Source organism: Nothobranchius furzeri, chromosome 5 (genome assembly GCF_043380555.1).
Source record: "Nothobranchius furzeri strain GRZ-AD chromosome 5, NfurGRZ-RIMD1, whole genome shotgun sequence".
Lineage (NCBI taxonomy): Eukaryota > Metazoa > Chordata > Actinopteri > Cyprinodontiformes > Nothobranchiidae > Nothobranchius > Nothobranchius furzeri.
In genome coordinates this window covers 82,780,886-82,801,435 of record NC_091745.1, presented here as the reverse complement: position 1 = coordinate 82,801,435, position 20,550 = coordinate 82,780,886, and the positions used below count along the sequence as shown (strand labels likewise).

General features: G+C 42.0%; 1 protein-coding gene across 1 annotated transcript in view; it reads right to left on the bottom strand.

Annotated features, from left to right (window-relative positions):
- The window catches only part of kif13a (kinesin family member 13A), a 218,133-nt gene that overhangs the window by 14,055 nt on the left and 183,528 nt on the right, over positions 1 to 20,550 (bottom strand). Inside the window, exons 26-36 of the mRNA XM_070551279.1 lie at positions 15,743 to 15,842; positions 15,529 to 15,655; positions 15,389 to 15,444; positions 15,190 to 15,314; positions 14,822 to 14,998; positions 14,645 to 14,737; positions 14,416 to 14,568; positions 14,125 to 14,202; positions 13,455 to 13,505; positions 13,255 to 13,339; positions 13,018 to 13,169 (exon numbers count right to left, since the gene is read on the bottom strand). Of these exons, the coding sequence (XP_070407380.1) occupies positions 13,018 to 13,169; positions 13,255 to 13,339; positions 13,455 to 13,505; positions 14,125 to 14,202; positions 14,416 to 14,568; positions 14,645 to 14,737; positions 14,822 to 14,998; positions 15,190 to 15,314; positions 15,389 to 15,444; positions 15,529 to 15,655; positions 15,743 to 15,842 (1,197 nt within the window). The remainder of the gene's footprint in view (positions 1 to 13,017; positions 13,170 to 13,254; positions 13,340 to 13,454; positions 13,506 to 14,124; positions 14,203 to 14,415; positions 14,569 to 14,644; positions 14,738 to 14,821; positions 14,999 to 15,189; positions 15,315 to 15,388; positions 15,445 to 15,528; positions 15,656 to 15,742; positions 15,843 to 20,550) is intronic.

The following is a 20,550-nucleotide window of genomic DNA, read 5'->3' as shown; positions in this document are numbered from 1 at the left end:
TTATATAGGAAACATTATTTCTGATTGGCTTAATGAACTGACCTGTACTGGAATGTTTATTATGTGAAGTGCCTTGAGACGACTCTTGTCGTGATTTGGCGCTATATAAATAAACTTGAATTGAATTGAATTCTGTGTACATACTGATCTGCTTGGGGAAAATATTCAGTGTGACTCCTGTGCAGGAGAAGGAAATCCTTCTGGTACTATGCTGTGATTTGGACAGACAAACTGCATAAATCCAATTCCAGTCCATTTTCAATTATTGACAATTTTAGAATTTCTCACCAGGACCTTCCAACGTGAAAGAGCAGACAGATTAGAAATCTCACTGCCTTCGCTGAGCCAAATGATGCCACTATGTATACTGTGGCATTTCAGTGGTGAAGAATCAGGCAGTATGTAATGGAAGAAATAGTTTATATAAATACTGCCCCATCGACTGACATCCGTAGAGGTGAGGATGTCACGTTGTTTCTTGTCCAGTGGCATGAGGGGACAGTTTGAAAGATGACCGTAAGTTAGAGCCCTGCACTGAAGCCCTAGGCCCTCGGGTCGGCCCGGCCTGACGGCCCGAGGGCCGGGCTTCGGGCCAACGACTGTGCAATTACCTCGGACACGGGCCGGGCACCTTTATTTTAAATCGAAATCATTAAAAAAATTAAAACACTTAAACGCAGCAGTAGAGCCCTGCGTGGGACTGTTTTCTTCATCCCGCTCCTGCCCGCTCCAGCTGAATTTCTGACCATTACCGCCTGCAACTGCAACGTGTGTGTTACACTCCCGCCCACACCTGCAGCGTGCATGTCTACTCCCGCCCGCAACCGCAAAACTCGGAGAAATTATTACCTCACAATAAAAGAGATGTATTGAGTTTGCGTCCTCAACGTGTCATTTTATAGGTTATCCGCTTTCACCGCAGCGCTGCGCACCGTTTCAATCAGGCTGTACAGCAGGATTTCCCCTCGTAGCGATATTTTCTCTAACTCTGATTGCTTCATGCTATAGATTGTTGGAAAGCTGCTTTTATGTACTTTTAGGAACCGTTGGAATTATTTGAATCTGATCAGCCATTCAAAAGTTATAAAACGGAGCATTTTGGATGACAAACTCGCACGTCTCTGAATCTGTGTTGTGATTCGTTGCGCTCAAGACAGGGAATCCCGGTGGCTACCGTAATGTATTGTAAAGCACGGAAAGCCCCATTTTTTATCTTTTCAGCACTTTTGGAATTTTAATGATATCTTGAACTAGAGCAGGGATCGGCAACCCGCGGCTCTTCCATCCATCTGATGCGGCTCTCTGTGCTTGTAAAATAATGAATGGATATTTAAATAAAATGCTTTATATTTTACTGCATTAATTTTATATCTGTAAGTCAATTCTATGTGAAGATTGTCTGCGTAAACCTGAACAGTTCCAACCCGGTCTTACTGTGAGACCGTGTTGGGTCACGCTTGTGCGTAATCATAGGCGCTTATGAGCTGAAGATGATGTGAGATTCTGGGATTCTCCTCAGACGGCTCCTGGATGTGTCGCACATTGGAGACAGGAACAAGCGCTATTCAGCCAAAGTTTCATAATCAGGGAACATTTTCTAAGTGACAAGTCTCTCTGAGCGACAGGGTTTGGAAAACACTCGCTTCAGTGGGAGGAAGCTTCCCGCATGCGCTTCTGCGACGCTCGGATCCTGCACATCTTTTAACACATTGGTCAGGATTGACGCACTTTGTTTTCATTTAGTTGGTTAAAAAAAAAGTCGGGCTTGGGCTCGGGCCGGGCCAGAGAATCCTGAAAACCTTTTCGGGCCGGGTCGGGCTGGGGCTCCACCCCCTCGGGCCGGGCCGGACGCGGGCTCAGATTTTAGGCCCGTGCAGGGCTCTAGCGTAAGTCCCACCCCACAACTGAAAGCTGTCAATAGGTTGTGGTCAGACTATATATTCACATATAAAGGATGGCTTGCCGGGCTAGTCCAGAACACATCAACAATCAGAGCTCTGTGTCCTCTCCCCTCAAAAGAACCCCCGCCCGTTGCGCTGAGAGCACTAGAGGAACAATTCAGAGCTGGGCCGGGGCGGAGCAAATGAGCAGGCCTTTTTATCTCATAAAGGTCATGATAACATGATTTTAGCTGTGGTGCCCTGTATTTGGTAACTGGGCCTTCAGTGCCAGTTTACTGACCTAATAAGATGTTAACAATGGTGGTGGACTGGCCAGCTGTCAATTCTGGAGAATCCCAGGATGGCCGGCGTTGTCTTTGTCATGGAGCTGTTTAGTTCCATCAGTACGTCCTGTGGCCATGGAGGCCACGGCTGTTTATTTATTATAGAAACAATATATTGTTTGGGCTCCTCATGAGTGTGTTAGTTGAGTCGATCCCCAGTGAGTCGTGGTGGATGGCTGCTTATACTGAGCCAGTATCCTCTGGAGGTTTCTTCCTGTTAAAAGGGAGTTTTCCTCTCCACTGTCGCTGCATGCTTGCTTAGTATGAGGATTGCTGTAAAGACTCTGACACTAGTCAGTAGGGATGAGCCGGATACTCGTTTCAGACGAGTATCCGGTACGAATAAAGCATTTTTGACGAGTACGAGCATGGAACGAGTATAACTGGTAAATATCTGTAATCGTGCTGAAGGAAAATCCTCACTGGGTAACTGACTGTCTTCACGCTCGGTGATTGGCCAGTAAAATAGCGAGCCCGCCCCTCCCTACACACAAAACTGCAGCCAGGAGCTCTGCTCAGTCCGTGTCCGGTTCATCCACGCACACACACGGACAGTAACGGATCTCTCTGTGCTTGCTTCACTGTTCACGTTTCTTCAGTACTCCCTATGTTTTCTTCAGTTTGCTTCTTTTTAAAGTTATTTAAAGTTATTTTTTTTCGTAACGTACGTGGTGCCTTTGACAAGACAGAGCTGAAAACGGCTCGTGCTGCGTCAGTCACTGCTTCCGCTCTAGTCTGGTTTTTTTCCCCTCTCTCCTCTTCCTGAGGAGGATCCACTCCCTCTTTCCTATTCACTCTCTCTCTTTCTTTACATTTTTAATCACAATTGTCTATTTTTTTGCTCATTTTAAATATATTTTAATCATTTTCTAAATTATTTTTTATATTTTACATGTTTTGTTTTTGTGAAGCACCCCGTGATTTTTATCTTGAGAGGCGCTATAGAAAAGATCTTTTCTTCTCTCTCTCTCTTAATTCATGCACTTAAATATTAATGTTCTGATTTTATTGAAAAACTTGTTCTGTAATAGTTCCTTTACTATTGTGATCAAAAACATTTAATCTCAACTCTGAGGCTGCTCTGTAAATAGTTTTCAAATAAACAATACACATGGCAACTTCTGATTAGACTTAAAATAACGTATTGATGTAAACCACACCCACTTCCGGTTAAACTACACCCACTTCCGGGTTAGGCCACGCCCACTCCGAGTACAGCTACAGATACAGATCATTTAGATGGTTGAACAGATACAGGTACAGATAGTGGTGTACTCACTCATCCCTACTAGTCAGTGACTCGATGCAACCTGCTGGGTTCCTTATATAGGAAACTTTTTACTGATTGGCTTAACGAACTAAACTGCCCTGGGGCTTCATTTATCAAGTTTGCTTACGCACAAAACAGGGTCGGAAAACTGCGTAAGCAACTTTCCATGCAAACTTTGGGATTTATGAAAGAAAACATCTGGTCTGGATGCCTCCTGGACGCCTCCCTGGGGAGGTGTTTCGGGCATGTCCTGCCGGCAGGAGGCCCCCGGGTCGACCCAGGACATGTTGGAGAGGTTACATGTCCTGTCTGGTCCGATGTCGGTACAGGATCTGCTCGGGTGCAGGATTGGCTCGGGGTCCTTCGACTGCCGATGACGTCAAAGTAGTTGATTGGCTGAACATGAAGCTTACGGAAGTGACATTATCACATTATGATTTTGATTGGTCAGAACAAATTTGCAGTCGTAGTCTTAGCGGTTGTAGTCCTGTAGTCCAAAAATCAACACTTACTGGAGAAAATATGTTTGAATTTCTAAAGAAAATGTAAAATATAAGCAAATGATAAACGGTGACCCTCAAAAGCTCTTGATGTTGATGAAATGGGGCAAAATAAAATATAAGAACTTTACTGAAAGACACCAAGCAATATTTTGAATCAGATAATGTATTTAGATAACAACTAAGGAAATAAACAGACGAACTCCACATTAATACAAACAGATATGGCTTCACATATAAGAACTGTTTGTTTGTCAGTCCGATGTTGGTTTTATGCAGTTTCACATTCTTTACAAAACAAAGATAATACGGTGTTTTATTAACAAATTACAATTATAAAGAAAACATTTAGGTGTTAACAAACAAGAATTTATTAACAAAACTGCTGATGTCTTTCCAAAACGTATGCGTGAAAGCCGAGTAGATTTGCAGTAATGTGACGTCATCGGCAGGCGCTGGACCCGAGCTGATCCTGTACCGACACCGGGAACGCCTTGGGGTCCTGCCGGAGGTGGCTGGGGAGAGGACGGTCTGGAGCTCCCTAGTTGGGATGCTGCCCCCGCAACCCAGACCCGGATAAACGGAGGAAGACTAAGACGAAAACTTAGCGGAAAAATGTGCGCAACTTTAAGCTGACTAAGGACCTGGCTTACTCACATGTTGGATATGGAGAGCTCCTGCAGTGCTGCTGCTGAGAAGGATAAAGTTCTGAAATCCTGCAGCATTATCACTTGTACCGCTTCGTTTTCACACAGAACAAGACCCCACACACACGCGCACACACACACACACACACACACACACACACACACACACACACACACACACACACACACACACACACACACACACACACACACACACACACACACACACACACACACACACACACACACACACACACACACACACACACACACACAGCCTGAAGCGCAGAATATGGACTGCAGAAATCAGCAGGGGGACAGATTGAGACAGAATGTCATGTGTCTGTGACAGTGTGTGTCCTGTCACTGTGACCTGATTGATCATGCGCCCTGGCTACTTGTACAAGGGAGATCTCTGTTTGGGTGACTGGTTAGTGTGGGTGACTTTCATCCGGGAGTCTGGGGATCGAATCCTGATTGGATATTTTTTTTTATATCCGCCACAGATCTCTCTGAATAACTCAACATTGACGGCTTCAGCAAAGCTGTGCCACTCCGTAGATTTTCTCTTACTTGTTTTGCAAAAGCACTTCCTTTCATTTCTCCACCTCACCCACAGGTACCTCAATTTCTGCTTCTGTGAAATTGCGCTTCCTTGATCTATGGTTGTGATCGAAATGCTGCAACAAGCCAGCTTTCTTTCAAGCTTTCTCAAAGAAATCCATTCCTTTTGATCCATCAGAAATAACCCAGTCTGCTGAAATCCATTCCATGTTTTCCTAGTGCACACACATGGACAGGGTTGGCGATAAAGTGAAAACAATAACCCTAACCCTGAAACTTCAGTGCAGGCTTGTCGAAGCTGGAGAAGTCACCATCCCACAATAAGTAGTTTCCTTGTCAGATCCCTCCACAGACATGGACTTCAGGAGATTTCTCACAAAAAAGCATAAAGTAAGTTAAAAAGTCCCACAGAACAGGTTTTAGTGGAGTTAGCTGGTTAGTCAGTGTTATTCATAAGCTAGGCTCCCTGGATGTTTAAACATTTATCAGGCAGACTGGTTCTGTGGTTCTGATCCAGTCTGTTGTTTAGTAAAAATTTATGTTCCAGATAAACACAACAGCTAAACTGAATTCTGACTAGGAGAAACTCTCACTTTAAAGACCTATAATTATAGAATAGTGTTACTAGTAAAACATCTTAATTTAAACAATGAAAAAAAAACCACAAAGCTGTCAGTAATTTTATTTTAATGTCTTAACTTACGTTTTATACTAGAACTATTTTCATTTCTGTGCTGCAAACCCAATACACATGAATGGGAAATGTGACATTTGTCTAATATCTGAAGTGTTCGATGTGGATGGTATGAATGTTTTAATGGATATCTGGAATACATATGCCTAATAAATGTTGCTTAGATTTCTTTAAGGATTTGGGTTTGTCTCAAATCAATGCAGTTGTTGGATATTGTTAGGTATTTTAATGTAGTACTGTCTTAAACAGCGCCGGCGCTCCGCACACGCACACCACGCACAGCGCGTAGGGCTCCACGCCGGGGGGAGGGGCACCAAACACAAGCTTATGAAAAAAAAATGTATATGATAAAGACAGATTTCAATTAGAAGATGTGCAAAGAAAGTTAACAGCATGTTTACAGAGAGAAAACAACACAAAACGGAAAGGAGATGGACCGTGTCGCACCGTCAACCCCCCCACCCCCACCCCCGCGCGCGGAGGATGCAGCGTAGCGGGCACAGTCATGGCTCCGAAAAGGCTGCAGGAGTCTGGGGCAGTAATTAGACAAAAGAAGAAACAGCGGGATGATGCTGTTGCTTCGATTGCAGGTAAGACAAGTATTTAAATGGAAATTCTTAATTTTTTTTTTGTCTATTCCTAATTCTAAACACGTGCGGTGTGGTCAAGTTCAGAGGGTTGTTTGACCTAGCTTAAATTCAGACTTGTTACTGCTGTTAATTAATCTGTTTATGGTCAAATTTTGCCAAGTTTGGTAAGCATGCTGCTTTTCAGGACTTTTATTTGGTGTTTTTCGTTCTCTGCTTCCGTACATTTAACATTTTGACTCTATCTGCGTGGTTTAGGCAGATTTCGTTCTCTGCTTCTCCAGTCTGTTAAAAGTATAATGCGCCACTCTGTCCCGCAGCCTCCCGTCTGCCTACCGGGCGTTCATTAGTAGCTGAGTGAGAGAGGCGGAGAGGGAGAGAAACTCAGAGAAGCTTTAGAGCTTTTTTACTGCTGGAGAAAAAAACGTAGCAAGTCATCATCTTCCTAAATGCAGTTATTCTCTTCTGAATCAGCACTTCTATAAAGAAGAAGAAATAGTTAAATGCAACAAAGGGAAAAATCCTTTTATTCAGCCTGTTCATGCGACTTGTATCAACAAATAAGTCTGAACAGTATTAAAGGTTGTTCATCTAAAAATAGACCTTGAAGAGTTTGAAGATTTTTTGTTTTAATAAGTTCATCTTAAAACATCTTTCTCAAGTAAAATAAAGTTTCCTCTGTGAGGTCAGATAGGCCCATCTGTGCTGTTTTGAAACAGAAATAAACAAATGAATCATATTTGTCCACCCAAATACTTAAATATCACAAAAACAGGAAGGACAAAAACACCATCAAGGTAAAGTAAGAAGTTTTATTTTTAAATAAGCGGCTGTTTGTGATTAATGATGAGTTAACTATGGACGAGATTTATATCATTATTAAATATAGGCTATGTAACTGAGATTTAATATGAAAAATTAGATAAACCTATTTTCAAACTGGGTATTTGCTCTATGTTGATATATATTTCATAAACATTTACGGGCCAAGGGGAACATCAGCTGCTGATGGTATAATTTGAAGAAAAAAGTCCATTATGCTAACCTCCTCCCTTCATATTCAGAATTTTCTAGTTGTGTATAAAATGTGTACATTGTGGCTCTCTAGTTCTTAATAAAGGTTAAATAGTTTTGAATTTAGTCATATCACATGCCAGTGATTTATAATATAAACCTATAAATAATCTATTGCAGTTTTTTTACCATGGTTTAAAACTTTTATCTTATTATAGAATGAATATGACAAATTATCTTTTTGTGTCTGAATGCAGGCTCAGTGAACAAGTACATTCAAGGAGGGGCTCAAGCCAAAAGTTCAGATCAGTCCTCCACCAGCAGTTCAAGAGCTCAAGATCAGTTGTCAGCCATCACGTCTGAACCTTCTACAACATCACCCAGCCCTGACCAGGAATTACAAAGTAAAGCACGCCTACAGACCGAGCACAGCCCAAAGCCAGCACTTCTGAAGGCAGAGTGAGTCCTGGATCTGAAAAAGCATCTGAAAATTACATTGGAGAAACACGTGTGCCACAACCGGTGCTTGTGTTGTGTGGACCTGTTACATGGTTCTAAATAATAACAATATGAAGTTCCTGTGTTGAGTATGTTATATTATGTAAATATCAGTCCTACTTTGTGTAAACAATAAGCAGTTTGTGCAAACAAGAGAATTAAAGATAATTTAAGGCGAAGCGCTTGCACATGCTGTGTTATTGTGTTGTTTTTTCTGCGGGGTGGGTTGGGGGGCACCACGAAGCCTTTGTGCTTAGGGCACCAAAATAGCTAGCAACGGCCCTGGTCTTAAATGTTCCTTTTTAAGTAATCATATGTTAATAAGTAAGCCACAGAGGGCTTTCTCCTTTCCTCATAGCTGTGGTATGCGGCCTGATAAGCATGGGGGTTGGGAATGCTCTGCTTGGCAACAGAAAAGCTAGCAGGCTGAATGAGTCACCCTTGTAACTTCCTTTTTAGAAGGTCCCGCCTTAGATAGAAGCAACAGTGTTATTGGTTAAGTGTGGACAGTGATGGATTGTTCTTTGTCCTGGTTGTCCTTTGTCCTCTTCAGCGGGTTTTATTGAAACCCGCTGAAGAGGGAGAACACACAGAGTTAATTGGACAAGGGCCTTGGACAGGCTTTTGGCAGGCTGCTCTCCGCTGTCTCTTCACAGCGTAAAAAACCTACTGACTTCTCTCCTGTGTGGTTCATTTCAGGATATAAAAATACCCAACAGAAGTCCTTACATAAAATTTCCACTACTAACAAAATACCTGTTGATATCTGTATTTTCAGTCAGACTATTAAAAATATATGTACTGGGATAAATTATTGTTTTGTGAAATAGAGATACAACAAAGAAGCATGGCTGTTAATTAAATGTTAAAATGGTTAATTAAATTTAAATTGAGTCCATAGAGCTCCGGACGTCACGTGACTCTCAGAGAGTAGACGCCATGTTGGCAGGCAACAAAGGTAAAGAAAATGAATGGGATCAGCTTGGATTTTACTCCGTCGGAGTTTACTTCACACTTTAAAACCGAAGAAATCGTTTTATATAGCCAGAAACTAAATAGACTAAACATCTCTGACCCTTACCGTGCCCCTGGGATACTTTTTAAAACACCAGAAGCTGTCGGAGCGGACTTCTTACCGGACCTGGCCGGGGAACGCCTTGGGATTCCTCCGGAGGAGCTGGCCCAAGTGGCTGGGGAGAGGGAAGTCTGGGCCTCTCGACTTAGGCTACTGCCCCCGCAACCCGACTCCAGATAAGCGGATGAAAATGGATGGATGGATGGACAGATAACATAGATTTACATGTAAGTAGTTTAAGTAGAGTGCTGTGCTGTTTGAATGTATAAACTGAACGCCAAGAGAAATCACTAGTCTGATTTTTTTCCGTGAATAAAATAAATATGTCAGGCAGGAGCGTCTCAGGATCTGTCTGAGATCGGTCTCGGTGAGACAGATAATAGCAATCCAAAGTGCTTTTTATGTGTGATCTGACAATTGATCAACCATTGCTTAAAAATGAAATACAGCTTAGCCGGTTAATTGCTGTGATCATAAAACACAAACGGCAGCACGCAGAACTCACGAGGCAACGTTTTACGTGATGTTTACTTGTTACTATGAGTAATAAGACAGAAAAAGCCACGCCAAAATAAGTTTAGGAAGCCCACTAAGAATCATAATAAAAGCATTTAAAATAAATACCATACACAGTTGAGGAAACGTTGGGTTAAGTACCTGATATGAAGTGGTCGCTGCATACGCGAAAACCTTTACTCTCGGGATCCCACAGCTTCATTTTAGCCCGGTCACTAGTGCGTTTTATTACAATGATCCAACGTTTGCGGCGCTCCGGATCTTGGGGAATCCTGTAGATGGCTCATTCCTTATGTCATCCGCGTCTGTTCTGCATCCTGGGGCACAACAGGAATCTACCATATTTCCTGTCTGATTGAGTTTTCTGACAATAACAAATAGTCCAGCTGCCGGCTTCTGCCTGCCAAATGGCGCCGTTTCGATTTGAACTGTTGCATGCCGGGAGAAGTGACGTCAACTCCCGGAGCTCTATAGCCACTTTCTTAGTCCTACTGAGAAATAGTTATTGAGTTATGGTCCCAGTTTTTCGTCCGTCCCGATGCAGATGGAGAATACATTTTAGAACCCATACCCTTTTGAACTAGAAACCAGATCAGAATAAATGCATCAAAATCTAGAAAATTTTAAATAAAATTAAGATGTAAAATTGTTTTATGTGTGTGTGTGTGTATATATATATATGTATGTATGTGTGTGTGTGTGTGTGTGTGTAATGTATCTTGGGGTTTTCAAACTTGAATATTTGACTCAAGAAGCAATTCTGCAGATGTTTGAAATGGGCTGTGACACCAGTGTCACCACGGGTCCTTAAGGGTTAGGACTACAACATTTGAATTCAACCACAGGTGAGCCTAATGATTCATTTAAGAGATGTCCAGCAGACAGGTGACTATAGAAGAGCATTACTTAACAAATGAAAGCCCTTCCCATTTCATGCTGTCAGCAACGGCTCCACATGGAAGAGAAATGTCACAAAATCTGAGAAAGGAAATCATGTCTTTACACAAAAAGGTGAGGGCTACAAGAAGAAAGCTTTACATATCAGTCAGAATACTGTAGCAAAGTGATCCAAAAGTTTAAGAAAGATAAAAGTGCAGCCATCTTACAGAGACGTCCAGGTCGTCTACAGAGGTTAACATCTCTACATAGTTAGCTAAAGCAGTAGAAAGTTCCAACACGACAATGATCCAAAACACATCTAAAGCTACGGTAGCATTTCTGAAGGGGAACAGGGTGATTGAATGTCCAAGTACGTCTCCTGATCTGAACCCAATCCAACACCTGTGGGGTATTCTGAAGCAGCAGGTTGAGCATCACTCTCCATCAGCATCCAGGCTCTAAAGCCGGTTATTCTTGAAGAATTGAAAAAGATAGATGTGCAATATGTATAACATTGATTTCATGTCATGGAGTTAGACAAGTGTTCAATAAAATCAGCCTTGTGAAAACTCTGGAAATTGTTATTTTGTTCATTGAGCTGCTGATTAAATTTGTACTTTTTAAATGGGGTGTACTCATTTATGCTGAGAACTGTACAACATCCATTGAAAAATATCACAATTACAGTGCAGGAAAGAAATTTCAAATAAAAAACACAAGAAACACTGAAATTAATAAAGGATCCCCAAAATGTCTATATTTTGTTGAACCATATTTTACTTTAACAACGGCCTTGAGCTTGTTTGGATCCTTCTCTAATCAATGCTGTGTATCTAGATTAAACAACTCTAGATTAAACAACTCTGTACAGAACCCTTCGAGTTCTGTTCAGTTGGATAGTAGATGTTGGTGGACATCAATCGTCTACTCTTTCCACAGATTTTCAATTGGATTTAGGTTTTGGCTCTGACTGGGCCACACGAGGATGCTCACTTTGTCCTCTTTCAGCTTTAATGTGGCCTATTTTGAGAACTGGCTTTTTCCTTACAACCCTCCCAAATAAGCCACATCTGTGACATGGCTTTTGTCACTTGAACAGAATGACCACTCTTTGCCATACAGTCCTCTAATTCTACAGAGTGGCCATCAGCCTCTTGGGTGGTCTCTCTTACCAGTTCCCTCCTCACCCTTCTTTCCAGTTTGAATCCAGGGGGAAGTCCCAGTAGTACCAAGTGCTTGGCACGTCTTTATTATAGACTTTACTGTGCACCTTGGGACTGATAAAGCTGTTGAGATTTTTTGATGTCTGTCCACAACTCTTTCCCCGAGATCTTTTGAAAGTGGCTTTCTACACACTTCAGTTTGTTTACCATGCTACAGGAACTGCTGTCTGTATGCTCCACTAATCAATTTCAAATGCAATTTAACTGGTTTTTAGAACAAAGGGAAAAGATTTTACGGTATCACATTACTGTCAAACACAGCAGGGATTTATTTTTCTTCTTGAACTGTAACTTTGTTGTTTTTCAATGAATGGTAATGGTTGCACTGCATAAGTGAAGCTGGTGAAAGATATCATTTTTAGTCTTTACAAGTCTTCAAAAGGACTGATTCTTTTCTGTACCCACTGTATGTTATCTGAATGTTGTCTGTGCACCAACCTTTACTCATTTGTCCAAAGATATATAAAGAAATGTTATGTGAGGACATATTTCTAATGTGTGCTTTGGTCATTTACCATTAGGTGACAGAGCGAAGAAAACCAGTTCAGAGGCTTGCTACAGTTTCCAAGCTGGTTCTTGTACTGCCACATTCCAACGCAGATGCTGAAAGGGTGTTTTCCGTGGTGGGCCTCAACACAAAGACAAGAAACAGCTAGGCCCTAGATGGTACCCTCTCCTCAAAGATGGCTGACTTGGAGCCCTGCTTTAATGTAGGCATCTCCAACAATTATCAAGGCCCCTAGGGGTTGTGATATACTTGCTGTTTAACAACATGAACACGTGTTTAAAATGGCTGCCAGGCGTTACTTGCGTTGATTTGAAGCGTTGCTTGTTGTGTCCCCCGAAATTAACGCAACACGTCCAAACACTGTCACCATGGTGACTCCGTCTCTGGTTTAGAGGTCTTTCACACCATCCACAATACTGCTGCTGCCTTTTTTTCTGTCATGATCTCAAATTTAACCAGTTAGTGAGCTTTTTCTATTGACGCCATGTTTGTTTATAGTTGTCCCCACAAACCTGGCTCTCTGTCTCGTCGGAGTTGATTTTACTTTTTCTTCTGAAGTCAATGTTGTGAAAAGGGTCTGAATAAATAATAAACATCGGGAATGCCAATTGTGTCAGTTTTGCAAAAGCTAATGTTCTCCAGCCACCCCACCCCCCACCCACCCAACGAGTTTAGTCGACTAAAACCGACTCACACTAAAATGCATTTTCGTCCAACAGACTAAGACTAAAACTGAGACGGCTGCCAAAAACCACACTGCTGGTAACAAACCAGCAAAACAACTGGATAAAAAGCCCATCAAGATTGGCGCTCTTTACCTCTCGTCCCAGTAGTGGCCGGGCCTCCAGGACTTTCTTTCCTTTCCTCTTATCGTGGACAGGAAGCAAAGACTTGAGGAATTTTGGCGGCTGTGGGGAAAGGACCTTGAAAGGGCTGATGCTGAAAAAGATAGGACTCTCTGGAACCGAGCCTGTGTGGGGACGTTCACAGGTGACCCAATTTTAAACTTTTAACAAAACAGGACACTGACTGCAGCTACAATAACTGGGCTTTACCTGGATTTTCCTGGATTTTGATAGGTGTGCAAAAGGGTTTATCTTGAGAGGTGCAGCTAGTGTTGTCCATGTGATCACAGTGGTCCTATAAAGCAGTTGATAGACTCAGTTGACCTCATGACTTTGTAACAAATGTGGAACAAGTGGAATTCAGCCTTAGACCACAGGAAGAGAAATATGTGAATATAGTTAAAACGCACCTGCATCTGGCCCTCCTCATCCTCCATTAGGTCCGACTTACTACAAGAGGCCTGGAGGCAGAAAAAACTTTGATACAGCAGCTGTTTCCATTTAACAAGCAGACTTAAGCTTGGTTTATGCTTGACGCATTCACTTTCCACGCGGTGATGCGGCTCGTGGATGGAACGCGCTTCACAACTCGCAACTTTTATGGTTCATGCGGCTCGTCTCTGCGGTGAGCCAATATTCTCCCAAACTGTAGGGGGCAGCATGGAGCTCTACGGCATGCACCCAACACTACACCATAGTAGAAGTAGAAATTACTGTTTACAACATGGCATTCCAGCTTTTTTAACAGCGTCCTCGTCTTTTCCGACAGTGCGAGCTATTTCTCTCCAAGAATTATTAACAACATGTTGATCACAGTGATCTTTGAGAGCCGAATCATACAAATGTCTGTATTTATGAACCTCTGCCATACTAGTTCTTGCCGGTCCGCCATGTTTTTCCGCGTGGTTAGAAATTTCCGAGGTGCGCGTTGCGGAAATTCTGGGCCGTGCGGAGGCGCGATGGAGGGGCGTGGTTGTTAAAATGACGCAAAATGGCGCAACTTTTCCGCGCGGAGCCGTGCGGACCTCGCGGACGCGTCAAGCATAAACCAACCTTTCAAGTCATGCCTGAGTTGATTACCTGCTGTACATTTGGTGTGCTGACACTCCTTCTTAAATGTCTCCTTTTAGTAGTGAGTGCTTGCTTCACTGTCACGGCCTTTCAGAGAATCGCAGCAGTTCAGTCAGGAGCCGCAACAAGCAAATCAAGACTGATGCAGAATTGGTAATTATAGAAACACTAAATAACAAATAGGCAGATTGTTCATAAACCCACATGACAGGTGGAGAAAATGAAGACGTGATGCAATTGATACAGAAACGCCGGTACCAAACTTTATTCCTAACTCAGTAAATGGTGATGTTGTTTTACCTGTCGTAGCCTCTCAAGACTCAGGATGTTCTCTACTTCCAGAACTCCTTGGATGTATTTCTCTATATAAGTTTCTCCATTCTGAATCTCCTCGCTGTCCCCGCGAGCAGCCATGAGGGCCAAGGTTTCCCTCTCCTCGGGCTCTTTTGAGGCCTGGATGGAAGAGCATGATGACAAACATGATACATCTATATAACAAACAGGATGTCAAATAAATACCAGGTTCAACCTTTGGTATGTTAGAAACTATCTCATAAATCACTCCACAAGAGAAAAGTGTGTTCTTCAGGGACATCCTTCTTTTGAGACTCTGAGTAAAACTCTGGATAAAACAAAAGAAAAACACCACGAATGAGAAAAACAAAACCCACTGCTGTGAGCTAAATGACCTCCACCTCCACTCCACCTGCTTGTTGTAGATGTTGACAGCAATCCTCTTACGGAGCACTAGCTCCATGGATGCAGGGTGGCTGAGCTGCACCGTGGCCTTGATAATCAGGTAGATGCGTTCGTTAGGTGAGGTAACTCGGTTGAGGTGGACAGAATCATGAATGGACGAATCCCAGGAGCACACTGCCAGCACCTGGAGGAACAGAAAAGAAATGGTAGTAAAATAACTTGGACTGAAGCATTGAATCATCTAAAAATCCTAATAATTCAAATGGAGTGGCTAGATGTATGAAATATCTGAGTGAATGTTTTTGGAACAAGTAAGACATTTCTGCTCTAAGTTCTCTTTTTTGGCCACTAGGTGGAAGTAAAGTGTCGGCTTACCTCCTCATCACTGTGCCTGATGATGGGCAGGTAGAAGAATTGGCTGCCATGCTCTTTGGGCAAGATGGAGTTAACTCCTGCAGTGTGTGGTCCATTCATCTGCTTGTTCACTGTCAGATTATCCGCTGGTGGCATAACAGACTCGTATTGCTTTGGAAGACAAACAGAAGCTTTTGCATAAGAACGTTTTAACTCTTACCATTTAAATCCAGGAAGAGGACAGAAATGTGAGTCTCCATTCCAGGGGGTGGAGCCCTAAATGCAGATAGATAAAGTTACCAGTGAAAACGACACAAATGAAAAAAAAGTGATGTTTTTTGTTTTGTTTTTTTCACTCACCAGTCTGCAGGAGATCCAGGGATGCCACTTCCTGGACACGGCACCAGAACTGCATTCCTCTCTTCAGTTAGACCAACCCACTGCTCCACCAGACGCGCTTCCCGCTCAATGTCCTCCTCTGACTTTTCTGGTTACACTCAGAAAGGAAGAGAGTATTAATCATAACAACACTAATTGCTTATCTCATATCAGCCGTACGCTGCCAAGAACTCACCATGTTTGTGGATGATTTTTTTGATTTGATCATCAAGATATTGCTGACGTTTGACCAGCGCATCAGACCAGCACTCTCTGAGGCAGTTAAGATCCTCTTCCTGGAGGCAGACAGAGAAAGGAATCAATGCCAGCTGGCTCAGACGACATGTTGCAGGCCTCATCGAAGTGCTCCGAGGAGATGAGGGATCAAACAGCTCCTTTGTAAAATAGCGCCTTCTAGAGTCCTGGAACCCTTTACAACACAATCCATCATTCACCCGTTCACATGCTGGTGGGGATGAGCTATGACGTAGCCACAGCTGCCCTGGGGTGAGCTGACAGGGACGAGGCTGCTGAGCGCTGGTGCCGCCGGTCCCTCTGGGCGCCACCGGCAGACAAGGGGGAGTTTAGTGTCTTGCCCAAGAACACAACAGCAACAAACTGAGCGGGGGTTGAACCTGCAACCTTCTGATTACAGGGCGAACACTTAACTCCTGTGCCACCGTCGCCCCAGAGAGAAAACTCTAAATGCAGCTTCAGTCAGAACAGAACATTCTGGAGAAGCTTTTCTTTTTTTTCCAGCTCAGAATTATTTAAAATAAATTAACAGATGAGGAATTATTTGGAGCGGTTATAAATAATGACCTCACCTGTTCTAGACTGTTAGTTGTAAACGTCTGTTTGGAGAGGCTAGTTCTGACCAGACTGATTGATTCGTTCATCACCCTCGTCTGAGCAGGGTGACGAACACATTGGGTTTCCCCTCAGCGGCGCCTGTCTGCTGACCCGAACCCTATCTAATAAAACAATAGACTCACGTGTTTGGTTGTATTCAATTCTTTTTTATAAAGTATACATTTTGTATTACTCTTTATTCGTCTTAATTTTAGACCTTTTAATACAGACCATGATAAGCTATATAGTATTTTAAACCCATATGCTTAAGCAGTTCTTTGTATGAAGTTTTCCTCTAGGTGATCCAGAGAGGCTTGACCTTTGGGTAAGCAACCAAAGAAGAGAGTGCTGGACTCAAATTCACACTCCCGCTTGTGCAGTGAACACTTTGAGAGTCATCACTTCCTCCCAGTATTTAACTAGTTTTGCCATTTCAAATGATGGGTAATAGAGCTTTGGGTCCAAAAGTCCCAATCCACCTTTCTCTCTGGGGGCTTACAATTTCTCCATTTTTATTCTTGCTCTTTTACCCTCCCACAAGAAATGTTTAACCAAATTTTCATACCTTTTAAAAAAGTCCTGAGGAATAGAAATAGGTAGCATCATGAGCATATAATTGAGCTGGGGTGCTATAATCATTTTAATAATATTAATTTTGCCCCACAAAGTCAATTTTAATGCCTCCCACTTTTCAAAACTTGTTTTGACTTTTGACAACACTGGGTTCAAGTTTAGTGAAGGCAGTTCACCTAGCTCTGGCATAATTTCATCCCCAAATATTTCATGCCTTTAGGTGTCCATTTAAATTGAAATTTCTCCACCATATGTGGATAGCACAGACCCGACAATGGCATAGCCTCAGACTTGGACCAATTAATTGTATATCCAGAAACTTTTGAGTAGGATTCTAGAGTGTCCATTAAATGTGGTAAAGATGTAAGTGGATTAGTTATCGTTGCTGCAATATCGTCTGCAAAAAGAAGTAATTTGTGTTCAACTTGGCCCGTTCTTATACCTTTAATATCACTATTTGACCTAATACTCACAGCTACCGTTTCTATAAATATAATGAATAATAGAGGGCTGAGAGAACACCCCTGTCGGATCCCACGTGACAAACCGAAAAAAGGTGAAATAATTCCGTTGGTTATAACTGCCGCCCTCGGCTCCTTATACAATATTTTAACCCAGTTTATAAATTGTGACCCAAATCCAAAATTTGATAAAGCAGAAAAAAGAAAACCCCATTCAACTTTAGGAAGGAGGAAGGTAAAGAAAAACAAGAATGGTTAAATATTGAATTTGATATCTGTTCACCATTTGATCCAAAACACAAATTGTCTCAAAAAATAAATACAACTAATCTGGTTATTATTCACTCTTGTGAGGTTTGGTCAAAGGTACATAAAATGTTGAAGCTTTCACATTATGTCCAGAAGTATGCGTCTCTTTGGAATAACCTGCTATATGTACTGTATTGGTAAAGTACCGGTGTTTTGGGGACAGTGGCACTCATGTGGTATATGTAATACTGGAGATCTGTATAAAGATGGAAACTTTATGTCTTACGAGGATCTGACCCGTACTTACAAATTACAAGGTAAAGGACATTTTTGGAAATACCTCCAAATGAGACATTGTGTGACTTCTAAATTTAAGGAAGTTCCTGAGAATGATATCTTAGGTTATATGAAAATGCGACGTGATCGCCACACTGCTTCGGCGTTTTATAAACTGTTTAATTATGGTTTAAGTGGGAAGTCTTTAGGCATTAAACTACTTTGGCAGCGGGACTTAGAAACAGGATACACAAATGAAAAATGGCTAAATATCTTATCAGACAGTGGTAAATATGTGAAAGAGGCTAGAATTTAATTTATACAGTACAAGGTGTTGCATAGATACTACCATACTACATACCATACTGGAAATCTCCACTTTTCTCACTGACTGCTACTCCATCCTGGCCACTCTCACTCCGGACATTCAACCAGAAGCTCTCAACAGTCCACCTTTGGCTAACTGGCTGTGCCAACACCAGTGCTTTGTTGTCTTCCCCCACCTCCTCTTAGAGCTGCCTGGATTCAGACAGGGCTTACAAATGTAAACTGTAACTGAAAACATCATAGTTTGACTTGAATTTAATATTTTTAAAATAGTGTAAAGAAAAAGCATGATACTTTGGCGTACCCTAGTGGTGATATGTGGTTAGAGCACATCTGACAGCAAAGTTGCGCCTCACCAAAAACTGATTTCACCAGCTGCCGCTGCTCCTAATCCTCATGTGGAGGGATTTTTGTTTTTATTCACCGTTATCTGTAGCATTTTTTAAATCTGGCTAAAAGTCTGTTGATTTCAGTTCATCGCTCATAATCATGACAGTTTAGTCGTACTGAACACCAGCTGTATTTGGTTCTAATTTTAATTATTCTGTTTCAGGTGGAAGTGCTGCTTGACTCCTGTTTCCTTCAGCTTTGGGGCGGTTCCAGAGTGCACCTGATCCTTAGTCTCACACTTCACATCCCTGCACACACAAGGACACATGCGTGTTGATGTTTGCTGTTCAAGGTTTACATGTTTATAGTTGGTCATCTCCCATTTTCTTGTTGATTTTTACGAATGTTTGTTTACAGGTGCAGCAGCTGGTTTTTATGTTTGTTTTATTTGTTTTCTAGTTGTTTTTATTGTTCTCTCTTCTTTACTCGTTTGTCCTCTATCAACCCTCTTCATTCCAGACTGGTCCAGCATTTACTTGCTAATTTGTTATAGGGAGCCTATAGGGCTGTACGTGCAGCAAACTTCCTTCAGTAGGAAAGAACCACCACAAATCTGCTCATGTGGTAAGTAGCAGTGGAGATTTTGTGGTGACGTCACATTTGCCACGTGCCCAATTGTAGTTTGTACTCATGCTAATTACGAACTTTTACAAGCTAATAAATCTCAAACTACGTGACTGGCATGGTCGAAACACCCATCACTAGTTTTCATTTCAATTGCAGTACAGCATATGTGTGATCCAGGGCGTAAGGCAGAGTGGATTAGAGCATAGAGTTTTTAGCCCCGTTGACTAGCATTCATTTTTTCATTCTTCCAAGGACCCGTGATGCGGAGGTGACTTAGGCTTCCTATACATAACCCAACCCACTGTTCATTATTCAAGGTGAACCTCGTACACAAAAGGCTCCTCTTGACAGAGCTAATCTGTTCAGCACATCCCGACAGACAGACCACCATTCATGTTGCTGTACAGGACATTTTAAGACATTTTTTAAAGATGAATAGAATTACATTTAAAGAGCAAGAATTTCACGTTACCATTTATCCCCACTTTCTGTAACAGTACTGTTGTTTTTTCAATAAAGAATGACACATTACTTAAGTTTCTGTTCTTTTACACACAAATGCATAACTCACAATACCTGTAAAAATATCTACAAACCAAATACTTACTTGGATACACAAGAAGTATGATCTGGTTACTGCAGCCTCTAAGGTTTATTTAATAAGATTTTTAAACCAAGTAAAATTAGCAAAGATCACATTTCAATTGGCTGTTAAGACACTGTTGGACTTAAAACGGGCCTGTTGGAGAAACAACTTGGCATAAATTATTTGTCCCTCCTTTTTTGTCTTAGCCAAAGAAATTGCAGTAATTGAGAGAAAAAAACTTTCATATTTTTACACAAGATTTTATAAAATAACAGAACACACAGTGTCAGTACATTAGGAAAAAAGTCCAATAAAACAAGAAAAGAGGCCCAGAGAGCTGCAGAGTGGACATTAATTGTCCAGTATATATATTGATGGTCTGAACTGTTAAAAAGTGTATCAACCAGCCTATGAGACCAGAGACAATACCATAAAGACAGAATTTCTCAGCTAAAATATGGGGTTGAATACAGTTACATGCAGATGGAAAGTCAATAAAAACCATCTTCAGGCCTTAAAATCATATTTGAAAGAGTTCCTGTCACATCCTCCACCCACTTGCCTGCCCTGTAAGCCAACTGGAGTGGGTCTAAAGCCAGGATCACACTGTGCGATCTGCGGCCGTTGCATAGGATTGTTCCTGTCTCACTGTGAGAACTCCAGAAAGGTGGCACACTGTATGGAGCAAGATTTCTGTGAGTCAGACTGCACGGCGTCTCGCTG